General features: G+C 35.2%; 1 protein-coding gene across 22 annotated transcripts in view; it reads left to right on the top strand.

Moving 5' to 3' along the window:
- RPS6KA3 (ribosomal protein S6 kinase A3) overlaps positions 1-15,123 on the top strand; it is a 147,239-nt gene that overhangs the window by 112,626 nt on the left and 19,490 nt on the right. For all 22 annotated transcript variants that reach the window (XM_042241830.1, XM_042241836.1, XM_060407733.1 and 19 more), the window contains 8 exons: positions 472-578; positions 3,228-3,265; positions 3,493-3,635; positions 3,812-3,882; positions 10,883-10,971; positions 11,158-11,222; positions 11,303-11,405; positions 13,748-13,872. In XM_042241830.1, coding sequence (XP_042097764.1) covers positions 472-578; positions 3,228-3,265; positions 3,493-3,635; positions 3,812-3,882; positions 10,883-10,971; positions 11,158-11,222; positions 11,303-11,405; positions 13,748-13,872 — 741 coding nt within the window. The remainder of the gene's footprint in view (positions 1-471; positions 579-3,227; positions 3,266-3,492; positions 3,636-3,811; positions 3,883-10,882; positions 10,972-11,157; positions 11,223-11,302; positions 11,406-13,747; positions 13,873-15,123) is intronic.

Genomic DNA, 15,123 nt, shown 5'->3' with positions numbered 1-15,123 from the left:
AACCAAAAAGAGTTATTTTCCTAACTTTTGAATTTATTCTGAAGGTAGATTTTTAAATTGATAAACTGTCTTTTGTCCTGCTTCTTTCAGTTTTAGGTTTTTCAGAAGCAATAATATATCAACAAATATCCTTGAACAATCAGTAGTGGAAATTCAGCATGCATTGTAAAGATCATTTTTCATTTCTAAGATTTTATTATGGTGGGGCAACAGTGGCACAAACTGAATATAGTTGTTATTTAACAAAATGTAAAATTATTTCCCGCACAATGCATATTTAGCATTTAGTAAGTCATTAATTGGCTGATGTAATCATCTTTGCAAATATCTTCCATAAGTGAATTGTACAGGAAACTACATCTAATTAGCATATTTATAACTTTTAATATTTAAACTGTAGAGTGGAACTTTAAATAAAAATAGCAAACACCAAAAGAAAATAAAGACAGAAAAATTATTATTTTATTTTAGGTGATGTTCACAGAAGAAGATGTCAAATTCTACTTGGCCGAACTTGCACTTGCTTTAGACCATCTACACAGCCTGGGAATAATCTATAGAGACTTAAAACCAGAAAAGTAAGGAATCATGCTGCTAAGTTTAATACAATGTAATGTAATTATTTAAGCAGTAAAACAAAATAATGTTATTTGATAGAACTATCACAAACATTGAGTTAGAGTGCCTGTGCTTCACATTTCTGCTAACCCTCTGTATTCTCATACTTTTAAATTTCTGTTAATCAAAATATCTGTTCACGTTATCTTGTTTTCATTTACATTCAAATCTTTGCTCATAGATTTATTGGCAGTTTGTCTTTTTGTGTGATTTTTCTGTTCATTGCCTTTGCTAGTTTTTCTTTTGGAGGATTATGTTTTTCTCATTGATTTATAAGAGACCATTCCTTATAAGCTAAGATTTTACCATTTGATATATATTATAGATATGCTTTTCTAGTTTATTTTAAAAATTTATAGTATTTTAACCTGTACAAGTATTATTTTTCTCAGGCCTACCAATCTGTTGAGATCTCTTCTATGGCTTCTATTCTTAGGAGCCATAATTCTCTAACTTGACTAAGTTCATGATCAGATTTTTTTTCTTCTAATTTCATGATTTCTTTTATTTATTTTTTTTTTACTTTTAACTCCATCTAGAAAAATTTTGGTATGAGGGATGGCATGGAGCTAATTGTTTCCTCCAAAGACCATTTATTGAAAATTTTCTTCTCGATGTGATTTCAAATTTTTGGTGTGAGTTGAGCAAATTTTACATTACTTTTATAGTAGTGGTTACCAAGAAACTAATATTTAAAAATTGCACACAGTTCTGTGCTTTAATTTGTCAGTGTTTACTGTCTACCACTTTGAGCAAGAAAGGGTTTTTTTCATCCTTTTTTAAAAAGGATATAAACAAGAACCTTGTTCTATCAAGAATTTTTAGAAATAGTTTTATTGAGATGTAGTCCACATACTCCAGTGTTCATGGCAGCATTATTTACACTTGCCAAGATACGGAAGAAACCTAACCGTCCACCAGTAGATGAATGGATAAAAAAAGATGTGTGTATTTCTCAGCCATTAAAAAAAAAAAAATTTTGCCATTTGCAGTAGTGTGGATGGACTTGGAGGCAAGTTCCTATGATGAAAAAGACATCTTTTTAGCGTGTTAGTTCTAGAAGGTCTTGCAAGTCTTCATAGAACCATTAGCTTTTTTTGTCATTAGATTGAGGCATAGACTTGTGTTACTGTGTTGTTGAATGGTTTGCCTCAGAGACAAACCAAGATCATTCTGTCATTTTTGATACTGCACCCAAGTACTGCATTTCAGACTTTTACTGACTATGAGGGCTACTCCATTTCTGCTAAGGGATTCTTGCCCACAGTAGTAGATACAATGGTCATCTGAATTGAAATCACCCACTGCTATCCATTTTAGTTCACTGATTCCTAATATGTTGATGTTCACTCTTGCCATCTCCTGCTTGACCACATCCAATTTACCTAGATTCATGGACCTAACATTCCAGTTTCCTATGCAGTATTGTTCTTTACAGCATCAGACTACTTTCACCACCTGGCACATCACGACTGAGCATTGTTTCCACTTTGCCCCGACCTCTTCATTCTTTCTGGAGCTATTTTTCTGCTTCCTCCATAGTGTGTTGGACACCCACTGACCTGGGCGCTGACCTTTCAGTATCATATTATATTGCCTTTTCATACTGTCCATGATTCTTGAGGCAAGAATACTGGAGTGGTTTGCCATTCCCTCTCCAGTGGACCATGTTTTGTCAGAACTCTCTACCATGACCTGTCTGTCCTGGGTGGCCCTTCATGGCATGGCTCATAACTTCATTGAGATCCATGTGATTTTTTTGGTTAGCTTTCTGTTCTTTATCATAACCCATACCTAAGAGCACAATAAATATTCTTTATTTTTCCTTCTAAATTGTTTTCTAAAATCACAGGTTTGACTATCTCTGCCTTCCTTGCATGTAAATCTTTTATGATCTTCATTGCCCTTGAGAAGAAATCCAAAGTCTTTGGTATGCTGTATTGGCCCTTTACAGACTGGTCTCATTCATGCAATGTACATTTCTTATCTGTGCTCTGCCAGACACTGAGTTACAAGATGAATAAGGTCAAAGTCTCAAGGAGCTCTCAGTTTACTGAAAAAGAAAACACTGGGTAATACCAATATACACAATAAAAGGATGAATCAAAGAAAAGCAAGGAGTGTGAGGAAGGTGTGTTGAAGAGAAGAGGATTGTGTAAGTTGTGTCAGAAAATAAACTAGGAAGGAATGACTAAGTCAGATGCCTTTTAAAAGACCAAGAAAATGGCAGCTCTAACACATTTGGCTTAAATTTCCAGACCCTTTGTCTATTGTTCAAGCACTAGGGAGTTTAGTTAGGCTACCTATGCAGAAAGGCACTAGAAAGAGCAACTTACAGGAATAGATTTTAGTTCCTTTCCTCATAGTTCTCAAGTGTCCCTGGCTCTTTAATACAAGTTTATATCACTTTGCCTTTGGGATTTGTTATATGTGTGTGTCCAAAAGAATAGTTTTTCTCCTCCTTTACCTTTGCCTTCTTATTTACAGTCTAAAGCAATGTTTTGGAATGACTGTAGTGGTCTGATGCTTAGCAAAGTAATTTCAGTTTTAGCTTCTAAAAATCTCTCTTTGGTGGTTTGAAAAGATTTTCTGACTTTGTTGTCTTTCAGCATTCTTCTTGATGAAGAAGGTCATATCAAGTTAACAGGTAAAAATCCTCATTTTGTTAAAATAGTCTCTCCTGCTCTATATAATTTCCTTTAAGGTTGATCATGATATAAATATTAAGTAACATATTGTGTTAAAAACTTGAATTAGAATTTTTAAGTAATGTGAATATTAGAACTATTAATGTAAACTTTGGAAGTCAACGTTTGAACTTTGTATGTGCAAATTATGGTAGGGTATTTATGAAATTGGTATTTATTTTCTCAGACTTTGGCCTAAGTAAAGAGTCTATTGACCATGAAAAGAAAGCATATTCTTTTTGTGGAACTGTGGAATACATGGCTCCAGAAGTAGTTAATCGTCGAGGTCATACTCAGAGTGCAGACTGGTGGTCTTTTGGTGTGTTAATGGTAAGGTTTGAGTTTTTTTTGTATTTTTTTTTAAAGTTCAGTAGTGACTATAGTAGAAATATGTCACTTATTTTATTCTATAGCAATTTTAGAAGATTTGATTGTGATTAAAACGATGCTTTTTGTCTTTCTGATAAAATTTTATACTTACTAATACCTCTTATTTTTCTTTATAGTTTGAGATGCTCACTGGTACACTACCTTTCCAAGGAAAAGATCGAAAAGAAACAATGACTATGATTCTTAAGTAAGTATGCCTTGAGTTGTGTGTGTTTTGATGAGATTTAAAAATCAGTGCTCTACACTAAAAAATGAGATTTTAGAGTGTTAGATATAGTACAATAAATAACTAAGAAATTCATTGATATTATGATATTCATATTATATGGTTGAAATATGAACAAACCCATATAATTATCTTCATGCTAATATTGAAAGCTTTACCTTTGAGATTTGGAATATGACAAATATACCCATTATTCTACTTCTGTTCACATTGTTCTGAAGGTACTAACAAGTACAGTAAGGCAACCAAAAGTTTAAGATTTAGAAAGAAGAAATAAAATTGTCATTGAGAATTCCCTGGCCATCTAGTGGTTAGAACTTCAGACTTCCACTGCCAGGGGCCCAGGTTTGATCCCTGGTCAGGGAACTGAGATTCTACAAGCCATATAACATGGCATGGCCCAAAAAAAGAAAAAATGTCATTTAGTTAAAATGATTGTGTCCATAAAAAATGCAAATCTTCATATAAATCCTTGGTATTAATAAAAGCTTGATAGAGTCGCTGGATAAAGGGTCAATAAATAAAATCTATTTCATGATTGAATACTAGCAACAGAAAATGTAATTTTTTAAAAAAGATTCTGTTTACCATAGTATAAAAAATATCAAACCTAGAAATAAATCTAGAAGTTATGTAAGAACTCAGTGCAGAGAACTTGAAAAATGTATCAAGGTACTTCTTGCACATTGAGAAACCAGTACTCAGGTAGTCATAGCAACATTACTTATAGTAGCCAAAAGTTAGAAATTAGATTGTTAACAGACGAATGGACTAATAAATTATGGTAAGTTCGTATAGTGGACTATAACAGGGATTGACTGTCTATGAATATTTTAGACTTTGTAGGCCACACGCAGTCTCTCTCAGATATTTGTATTGTTTATTCTTTCTTTCTAACACTTTTAAAATGTAAAAACCATTTGTAGTTCAAAAGCCATACAAAAATAGGCTGAAGCCTTTTGCCCACGGGTGTAGCGTGCCATACAAGAAAATTAACAAACCACTGTTCTATACAACTTGGTAACCTCACAAGAATGTTGAGCAAAAGCAATTCAGATACAAAAAATGAATAGTACATAGGTGGTTCTATTTATAAAGTTTTAAAAGCAGACAAACTAAAACATAGTTTTTAGGGTCCATATTCAGATGGCAAAAGCCTGTGCCAGAATAAGGAAAGTAGTTATATTGGATGAGTGGTTCTGGAAATCTTTTATTTCTTGGTCAGATGACTGTTCACTTTGTGGTCAGCCATTGAGCTGTGTACTTCGGGGTTTTTGTTTTGTTTTGTTTTTTGCACTTTTATGTTATCCTTCATAATAAAAAAACGTTAAAAAGTATTTGCTATGTAAACAAATGTTCACTGACCCTTCATCACTCTTATCTACTCTGGCCCCTTCCTTTCAACTAATACTCACACTCTAGTGTTGAAAAAATCAAACCATTTCTTTGACTTGGCCTTTTTTTCAAGTTTCTGCAGCATCTTCCTGCACTCTCTCAATACAGTGGCTCTTTAAGGAGTAGTCTATGCTTTTTGTTACCTTTTTGGCTGCTTTTATCATAACCAGTCTTTTGTTGCTCACTTCCACCACCCTGTTGAAACGTCTCTCACTATAATCATCAGTAATTTCCTGGTTGCTCAAATCAGTGACAGATTGTTTGAAAGGTGACTCTTTATATCATTTGTCCCTACAGTTCATTCAACAGATGATTGAGGTCTTGCTATATGTATGTACTTAGGATGCAGTGTGAACAAGACTGACAGGATCTTCTGTCGTCTCAGAGTTTGCGTTCTAGTGGGGGAAACAAAGGAATTACTCTAAACAAATAAATACGATAATTTACTATAGTAATAGGAGCAGCGGGGATAGTAAGCCAGGGTACTCTTGAAGTGTGAGGGCAGGAGTCGTTTTAGGTGGGACAGTTAAGGAAGGTCTTTTTGAGGAATAGTTGACCCTGCTGGCCTCCTCCTCCCCACTTAGTTTTCCTACTTTTTATCTGTTGCTCCCACCTCTCTAACCATTCCTGTTTTGATCTCTTTTGCTTGACTATTCCTTCTCTGCCTGCCTTTCTCTTTTTAAAATCTCTTATGAAAAATTTCCAGTGTAAGTTTGCAAAAATAGAATACAGTGAACATACATATACCAATCAAGAGTCATCAAGATTTTGCTGCATTTGCTTTGTCTAGTCTTTTCTTTTTTTTCTTCTTTCCTGAGATATTTCAAGCATTCCAGGCATGTCATTTCTTAGCTGCTTCAATTTGCATGGTAACAGTCATCTAATATCAATCCTTAACCAGATCTTTCAGGTTTTCTCTAAAACTGTGTCCCAGATCAAGTTTGTACATTTCCTTTGGTTATATTTCTTAAGCTTCTGTTCATTTAGAACAGTGTACTCCTGTTTTTCCCCTGCCATTTACTTGTAGAAATTAAGTCACTTTTATATCATTTCACTTTCTAAATTTATCTTGTCAAAAGATAAGACCACTTCTCAGTATCTGAAACAAAAAGTATAAAGGTGGTTCTGTTGCTTACTATAGTAAGGGAAAGCGATGGTGGTCCAGCAGCATCTCTCCAAGCATAGTAGACCACTGTTCTTGTATAGGGTTTGGAGGAAAGGTGGAGTTCAAGAACTGGCAGGTTTTCAGGGCCTTAAGTGAGTTGACATCATCTGTAAGAGTGTAGTTACTTGGGTGGGACTGTTGGTACTCAAGTCTGGTTATTGGAGTTAGTTCATTCTTGTTTGGCTAATTTTCACAGATGAACAGCTGTTATTGAATGGTTAGTTTGCAAGAACAAAAAGGAAAGGCTGTTCACCTAGGCAAATTGTCTTTGATCAATTGACTGGTTCTGGTGACTTGTCACTATGGTTATGTAACAATTAGTCTTTTCCCAGGAATGTGGATGTTTCTTAAATTCTCTTTGTGGTATTTTTTCACTTATTCCTTTATCCCATTTTTGGTTAAACTTCTTTGGCAAGATTATTTCCATAGCTTGTGCTTTTGTACCCTATTACATCACATCAGGAGACTTACAACACTGTGTTGCACCACTGTATGTGATGAATTCTTGCGATTATAGCTGATCCCTCCATTGTTAAGTTCCCTGTCAGGCTTTCATCTAATAGTTTCATCCATTTATAATCATTACTTGAAACAGTTTCTTATTAGGGACTTTAAATGGTGTATTTTCTGTTATTTGTTCATTTATTAGCTGGTGTTTTCCAAAATGATAAACTTTTCTTCATCAGCTAGGTTTATTTAGTTATCTTGAAATTAGGCTGAAACAAATGCAAAATAAATATTTGACTCTTTTCTTAATTATTTCCAATTGTCAGAGCCCTAGTTACTTCCAGTGGGGGTGATGTCCACTGTGAGTTGGGTTTTTATGTTACTTTTGACTTTTCTTTTTCCTTTTTTTTTAAACTGTAACAAGCTCATGGGATTTAATAATGTTTGATTCAGCCAGTTTCAGTCATTACTTTTAATGCCCAAATTGTTCTGTTCCTGACCACCTTTTAAATTTTCTTGTTCCCCAGGGTTCCATCTCTGATGTGCTTTTCTTCCCCCCTGGACTCACTTTCCTGAATATCAATCTTTCCAATAACTATTAAATATTTTAATTACTCCCAAGTCACTGTTTCTTAATTTACCAGACACCAAACCTGAATTTCCATTTACCCACCTGCATGTCTCACCCAAAACAAACGACTGCATGACTTAATATTTTTAAGCTAAATTTATCTTTGTTTGCCGTTCTGTTCCTATTCTTGTATTCCCAATTAGCAGCATTTCCATGCACCCTATTTCCCAAGCCAGAAACATAGAAATCATTCTTAATTTCTTCCTGTTGCATTCATAGGTATTCACTAAATTCACTCTCAGAAATTATTTCACTCTCCCAACCTTTCCTCTGTATTGTACTGCTTATAGCTCTCAGATCTCCTACCCATGGTGACCTCCTACCCACACTATAGGGTCAAGCTTCTAAGTAGAAAGCCCACTGCCTACCACTTTTTACCACTCAAGATCATTCTGTACTTCCCTTGGCATTTCCTTCTTGAAAATAAGTATGGTCTGTTAGTCCACTGTTTTAAGGATCTCTACTATATTCATGTTACCCAATACAGTGGTGTTTCCCCTTGTTTCTGTTGTTTAACATAACCCTAATTATAGAAGATGTTAATAGGTATTGTCTGAAAAAGAGATGCTAAAAACAAATGTTTAGAAAAATACTGATTTCTTAACTCACATTTATCAACCTTTCATATACAACATATTTTTATTTTATGTCTCCAGCATGGGGTATAATAGATGAGATTCCACAAGCTCATTGGATCATGAAATATTCTGTTGTTATTGCTTAGTGTCTAGAGAAATTAATGTTATTTAGTAAAGTATTGAAGGAATACTGACCAAATGAATAGATTCTCAACCTTTAATTGCACTTAAGGCCTTTTAAAATCTCCCATATTAAAATAAATATCCCCTACGGTTCCCTTGAGCTTTCCTGGTGGCTTAGTGGTAAAGAATCCACCTACCAAACAGGAGACATGAGTTCAATACTTGAGTCAGGAAGATCCTCTGGAGAAAGAAATGGCAACCCACTCTAGTATTCTTGCCTGGGAAGTCGTAGTGGAGCCTGGCAGGCTACAGTCCGTGGGGTCACAGAAGGGTTGGACATGACTGAGAAACTGAGCATGCACACATGTTCCCTTAGCACTCTTCACATATGCCCTTCTGGATTTGTCTCTTAATGTACAAGGGTTATCTATACCCATATTCATCACTCACCATTGGGGGCTGTCTTTATGTGTATGCTCAGCTCTAAGCAGTGTCTAGCACATAGTAGCTTCAATAACAACTCACTGAATAATAAATGGATCTATTTCTGAAATAGAAATTTCTCTACTAGCTATTTTGTCCATCTCTGTTATTATTTTCATACTTACAGGATCATTGGTTTCCTTAATTTGTAGGTTACGAAAAAGAATAAAATTATATATTAGAGCTGAAACAGACCTTCAAGCTTATCCAAGCCAGTGGTTTTCAGACTGTACCACAGACATCTTAGATGTTCCACAGACCCCTTTCCCACCAGCTCCTCTCCTTTCAGGGCTGTTAAAGGGAATGGAAGGAAAAAATAGGTATATGGAAATACATGTTCTCTTAACAGTTTTAAATGTTGGATTTCTTAAATTCCTTTTGAGAAAGGGTTCCAAGTCTACCATTTGGCAGCCATTAATCTAACATCCATATCCCCTTGCTTATGAAGAAGTGGTAACAGGCTCAGGGGGGTTGGCTTTCCCAAAGTCACAGAGATCTTAGTAACAGATCCAGATGATCGATCTTTTACAGTAGTGCTTTTTTAAAAAGTTCTGAAAAATGAAAAAATTCATTACAAGATTTTGGGCTAACATTCTATTATGTGTTCACACAAAAACCTTGACCAAAATGTTCATAGCAGCTTTATTCGTGATACCTCAAACTGGACACAATCTAGATGTCCTTTAACAGGTAAATAGACAAACTGTGGCATGTCCTTGTCATGGAATACTGCTTGGCAATAAAAAGGAACGAACTGTTAATACAACAGCTTGGATGAATCTCAAGGAAATTATGCTGCATGAAAAAAATTACATACTATATGGTTCCATTTTACATGGCATTCCTAAAATGATGAATTTATAGAAATGAAGAATAGATTATGGTTTCCAGAGTTTAGGAATCAGGGAAGGAGGGAGGTGGGTAGGGTTGTGAAGGAGCCACTTGAAGGATCCTGGTTGTTCAGTACCTTTGCTCTGGTGGTGGCTGCAGGAACTTAGAAATGTGATAAAATGGTATAGAACTTCAACTCACACCTTTAAGAATGGCTGTCATCAAAAAGTCTGCAGATAACACATACTGGATGGGACTTCTCTGGTGGCCCAGTGGTTAAGACTTCATACTTTCATTGTGGGGGGCCCAAGTTCAGTCCTTGGTCAGGGAACTAAGATTTCACAAGCCACGCAAAGCAACCAAATAAAAATGTGTTGGAGAGTATGTGGAGAAAGAGGAACCCTTATACACTCTTGGTGGGAACATAAATAAATTAGTGCAGCCACTATGGAAACAGTAGGGAGGTTCTCCAAAAAACTAAAATTAGAACTACCATATGATCCAGCAGTTTAACTCCTGGGCATATATCTGGAAAAAATGAAAACACTAATTCAGAAAGATATATGCACCCCAATGTTCATAGCAGCACTGTTTACAATAGCCAAGACATGGAAGCAACCCAGATCGCCATTAACAGATGATTGGATTGAGGAGATTTGGTGTGCGTGCGCACGCGCGTGCACACACACACAAAATGGTTAGCCATAAAATAGAATGTTTCATGTGGAATCAAAAAATAATACAAATGAATGTATATGTAAAACAGAAACAGACTCACAGACATAGAAAACACGCAGTTACCAAAGAGATGAAGCAGGAGGGACAAATTAGGGGTATGGGATTAACAGATACAAACCAGTATGTGTAAAATAGATAAACAACAAGGATATACTATATAGCACAGGAAATTATGGCCATTATCTCATAATAACTGAAAGTGGAATATAGTCTGCAGAAATACTGGATCACTATGCTGTACACCTAAAAATAATATAAGGTAAATCAATTCCAGTTTTTAAAATGACATAGAACTAAACACACGGACAAATAAGTGCAATAAAAACTGAAGACATCTGAATGAGATCAGTGGATTCTATCGATGTCAATATCCTGGTTGAGATACTGCAGTATAGTTTTATAAGATGTTACTATTGGGGGAAATTGGGTAAATGATACATAGGATCTCTCTGTATTATATCTTAAAACGGAGTTTGAAACCACAATTATCTTACAATTAAAAGTTCATTTTAAAAATAAAATACAGATACCTGAAAAAATAAAATGTTATTGTATGGATTTATTATTTAGAGCCAAACTTGGGATGCCACAGTTTTTGAGCCCAGAAGCCCAGAGTCTTTTACGAATGCTTTTCAAACGAAATCCTGCAAACAGATTAGGTAAAATTCTTAATTTGTTTCTTTTTTGTGTTTGGTGATGTTTGTTTTCTAGGGGGTGGATGGATATTTGTGTTGTGGAATTATGAAGTACTAGGGCAGGTGTTAAAAGTGAAGACTAAATAAGCATTGTATATCTATCCTTGAAATAAAATTGCCATTTAATCAAAGCTAATTAATTTTTGATAGGTGCAGGACCAGACGGAGTTGAAGAAATTAAAAGACATTCATTTTTCTCAACTATAGACTGGAATGTAAGTATCGAATGAAAACTTGCTTGAAATATTTTTTTAAATAATTAACACATGACTAAGGCTCTCTTTTTCACTTCCAGAAACTGTATAGAAGAGAAATTCATCCACCTTTTAAACCTGCAACTGGCAGGCCTGAAGATACTTTCTATTTTGATCCTGAGTTTACTGCAAAAACTCCCAAAGGTAAGGAGAAAATGTGAAAACCCAAATATAAAACAATCTATATATTTTTTCTTGTTCAATCAGAAAAGCTTATCTAATATAAATCTTTATGCTGTCCTCATTTCTCCCCTTCATACAATATCCCTGCTGCAATAACTAGATCATTAGTAAATCCTTGATAGCATGTTATAGAAATTAAGGTCCTTGTTAAATCTTTTAGCAAATTATGTTGTGCCTTAAACTGATTTGAAAACATTATTTGGTTGTGCATTTATTTGCTTGTAGCTATGGTCACATGAAGTACTCCAGCATAGTGTTCGTGGAAATACTTGTAAAGTTCAAATCCCAAACATAGCTTAAATTTTATGTGAGGTGTGATAACTTCAAAATGATTCATATCCTGTATTAGGATATCCTAAAATTACTGTTGTAACTGTTACAGAGAAGTGATTTTTTAAATGGTAAGCTATATTTCATTAATTTATATGTGCATTATACATAATGGTGTGTTTTACACTTTAATATTCTCTTATTTAGGTGTATCAAATCCCAGGTTTATCACTGACAAGTAAATAAATAGAAAATGTACTTGTGTGTATCATTTAAATCTGGCTATAAAGCTTTACAGCCAAAAAGCCTGACAGCCTATAATATTAGCATTGAAGGGTATTTATTTTTATAAGGTAGTCTTAGAAATTTGGATTAATACACAAATAGAATTTTATCAAATGCATAGGCAATGATATGCATAGAATTGATGATACATGGAAGTATTTTACTTTGCTTTCTTAATACAGGTTATTTTGATAAAGGGAAAATCTTAGAATGGAGCAGTTCTATCTTATGTTTTGCCCAGATAGGTTCTCTTAGCAGGCGTCTTCGATATAATAGGGCTTCCCTGATAGCTCAGTTGGTAAAGAATCTGCCTACAATGCCGGAGACCCTGGTTCGATTCCTGGGTTGGGAAGATCCCCTGGAAAAGGGATAGGCTACCCACTCCAGTATTCTTGGGCTTCCCTGGTGGTTCAGCTGGTAAAGAATCCTCCTGCAATGCAAGAGACCTGGGTTTGATCCCTGGGTTGGGAAAATCCCCTGGAGAAGGGAAGGGCTATCCACTCCAGTATTCTGGCCTGGAGAATTCCATGGACCGTATAGTCCATGGGGTCACAAAGAGTTGGACACAACTGAGCGACTTTCACTTTCAGTATAATACTGCCACATTAATGTAAAATTCACTAAATATATATTGCTGAGGATATCAAGCTAATATTTAAAAGAATTTTATGTGGAGTTGATGTTTAAGTAGATTTGTCTTTTGCTTGCCTGTAGCCTTTAGAGTATATTAATAAATATTAGTATACCTAGTTGGGTTTTTATATTTATGAATAACACATTTATCATGCTTTTATTATTTATTTTTATAGTGAACATTAACTGTATTATAAAAGTATTTTTCTGTTTTGTTAATGCCAATAGATTCCACAGAAATAGTTTGAATAATTTATATATATACATTTGATATTTTATATATTTAGTAATTTTAACTGGAGTTTAGATTTCTAGATTCTGACGTTATGTCTTGAGACCACTGGACTAAATTTGTTTCTCCTAAATTATCTGTAGATGAACCTTGTATCTCCCTCTAACCAGTAGCCATAGCATTGTTAGGTTATTATTTAGAGCCGGACTATCCAATATGGGCTTCCCTGGTAGCTCGGAGTGTAAAGCATCTGCCTGCACTGCAGGAGACCTGGGTTCGATCCCTGGATCGGGAAGATCCCCTGGAGAAGGAAATGACAATCCACTCCAGTTTTCTTGCCTGGACAATCCCACTGACAGAGGAGCCTGGTAGGCTACAGTCCACGGGGTCACAAAGAGTCGGAGACGACTGAGCAACTTCTCTCACTCATCTAATATGGTAGCCAGTAGCAATATGTGGCTATTTAAATCAAGTAAAATTTAAAACTTTGCTTCTTAGTCACACTAACCACATCTCGGATTCTCAGTAGCTGCATGTGGCTAGAGGCTACCGTATTGGGCAGCACAGATAAAGAAAATTTCCATCACTGCAGGAAATTCTTTGGGACAGTGCTAATATAGAATAACAGTAACCCAGTAATTCATTCATTTAGTATATTCTTCAAATGAATTAGCTATTTTCTGGGCTCTAAGGGACTAGGATGTCCAAGTTGCGATGGCAGTAAGCCATCAGGACAGTTCTGATACAGTGCCTCACTCTGTTATCCTGAAAGCACTGAATACCTGAGTAGTAGAATTCCAGAATAAGTGAGAAAGATAGACAGTTCTTCCCCTAATTACCTTTCAAAGCAGTTGCCTTCATAGTAATTTATTATTATTTCCAGATTCACCTGGCATTCCACCTAGTGCTAATGCGCATCAGCTTTTTCGGGGGTTTAGTTTTGTTGCTATTACCTCAGATGATGAAAGCCAAGCTATGCAGACAGTTGGTGTGCATTCAATTGTTCAGGTGAGTGAATGTCTTAAGTAATTTTAAAATTGAAATGTTATAAGATATAGTTCATTGTGTGAATAATTATGTTAGATTTGATCTGCTGACTTTAAGTGAGCAGCTTAAAATGCATCATATATCGTTGACCCTTAGAAATTTCTTTCATATGCCTTTGAAAAGTTTGTATGTGCCAAAATCCTGGATACCTATCTGACTTGAAAGTGGAATTCTAAGAGAGTTGAGATCAATATGACCATCTTGTCTCTCTTGTCTCCTGTGCTTCAGAATGTTTATCAGGCCTTGTTTGTTTCATCCTCTGTCTCTATTAGATCAGATATGATGAGCTGGGGTCTCCTGTTTCACTGATGTTTTATAACAGGGGTCAGCAGACTTTTTTCTATAAGGAATAGATGATAAATATTTGAGGATTTGTAGGCTATATGGATCTCTATTGCAACTACTCAACTCTGCCATTGTAGCACAAAAGCAGCCATAGATTGTCCATAAATGAATCAACATGGCTGTGTGCCAATAAAACTATATTTAGAAAAACTAGCACTAAACCAGATTTGGGCCACAGGCCATAGTTTGTCAACCTCTGGCATAGAAATAGATAAGAAATAAAAATGAACTTAAATTTTAAGTTTTCCAGGTTTATATCTTTATTCTTTTGGAGCCTGCATTGTCATTAGGAAGAAATGCCTGTGGATACTGCCTTAGGGTGCCCCCTACTTCCCTTTTCCCCTCTGTTGATCAGTGCAGGAGAAAAAGGAGTTATAGAAGCAGGTTTCTGAGTGACTATGAATGTGTGTGTGTGTAACAAGAAACTGCACTACTAAACTAAATATTATTAGAAGAACACAACTAGTACAAACCATTAGATTTTATTTCTTCCCATCCTAATATCATTGAAAGATAAATTTAATTCATCTTCCTAATCATAGAGGGAACTAGATACATCTTTTGAAACATTGAGCTGTTTTTAGGGTATAATTAGTGCTTCAATTTGCCTGATGATTAAATTGTTTTTGCACTTAAGTTTTTTTTTTTTCACAAGTCAGTCCTCTTGCTTTCCACTTTCTAGAAAATCAATTTAAACACTGGGTTTTTTTTTTAAACAAAGTTCATGTTTAAATAGTCTGTCCCTTTTACTATGACAGACATGTGATGTATGGCAAGTTTCTGAGTCAAAACTTCTGTACCTAACAGAAATCATAAACAATTTTTCTGTAGAATTCAAGTTTTAACCTATAGGCATGCTGAGGGGTG

Source organism: Ovis aries, chromosome X (assembly GCF_016772045.2).
Source record: "Ovis aries strain OAR_USU_Benz2616 breed Rambouillet chromosome X, ARS-UI_Ramb_v3.0, whole genome shotgun sequence".
NCBI lineage: Eukaryota > Metazoa > Chordata > Mammalia > Artiodactyla > Bovidae > Ovis > Ovis aries.
Note: the sequence above shows the minus strand (reverse complement) of the source record. Positions and strands in the feature narration are given on the sequence as shown.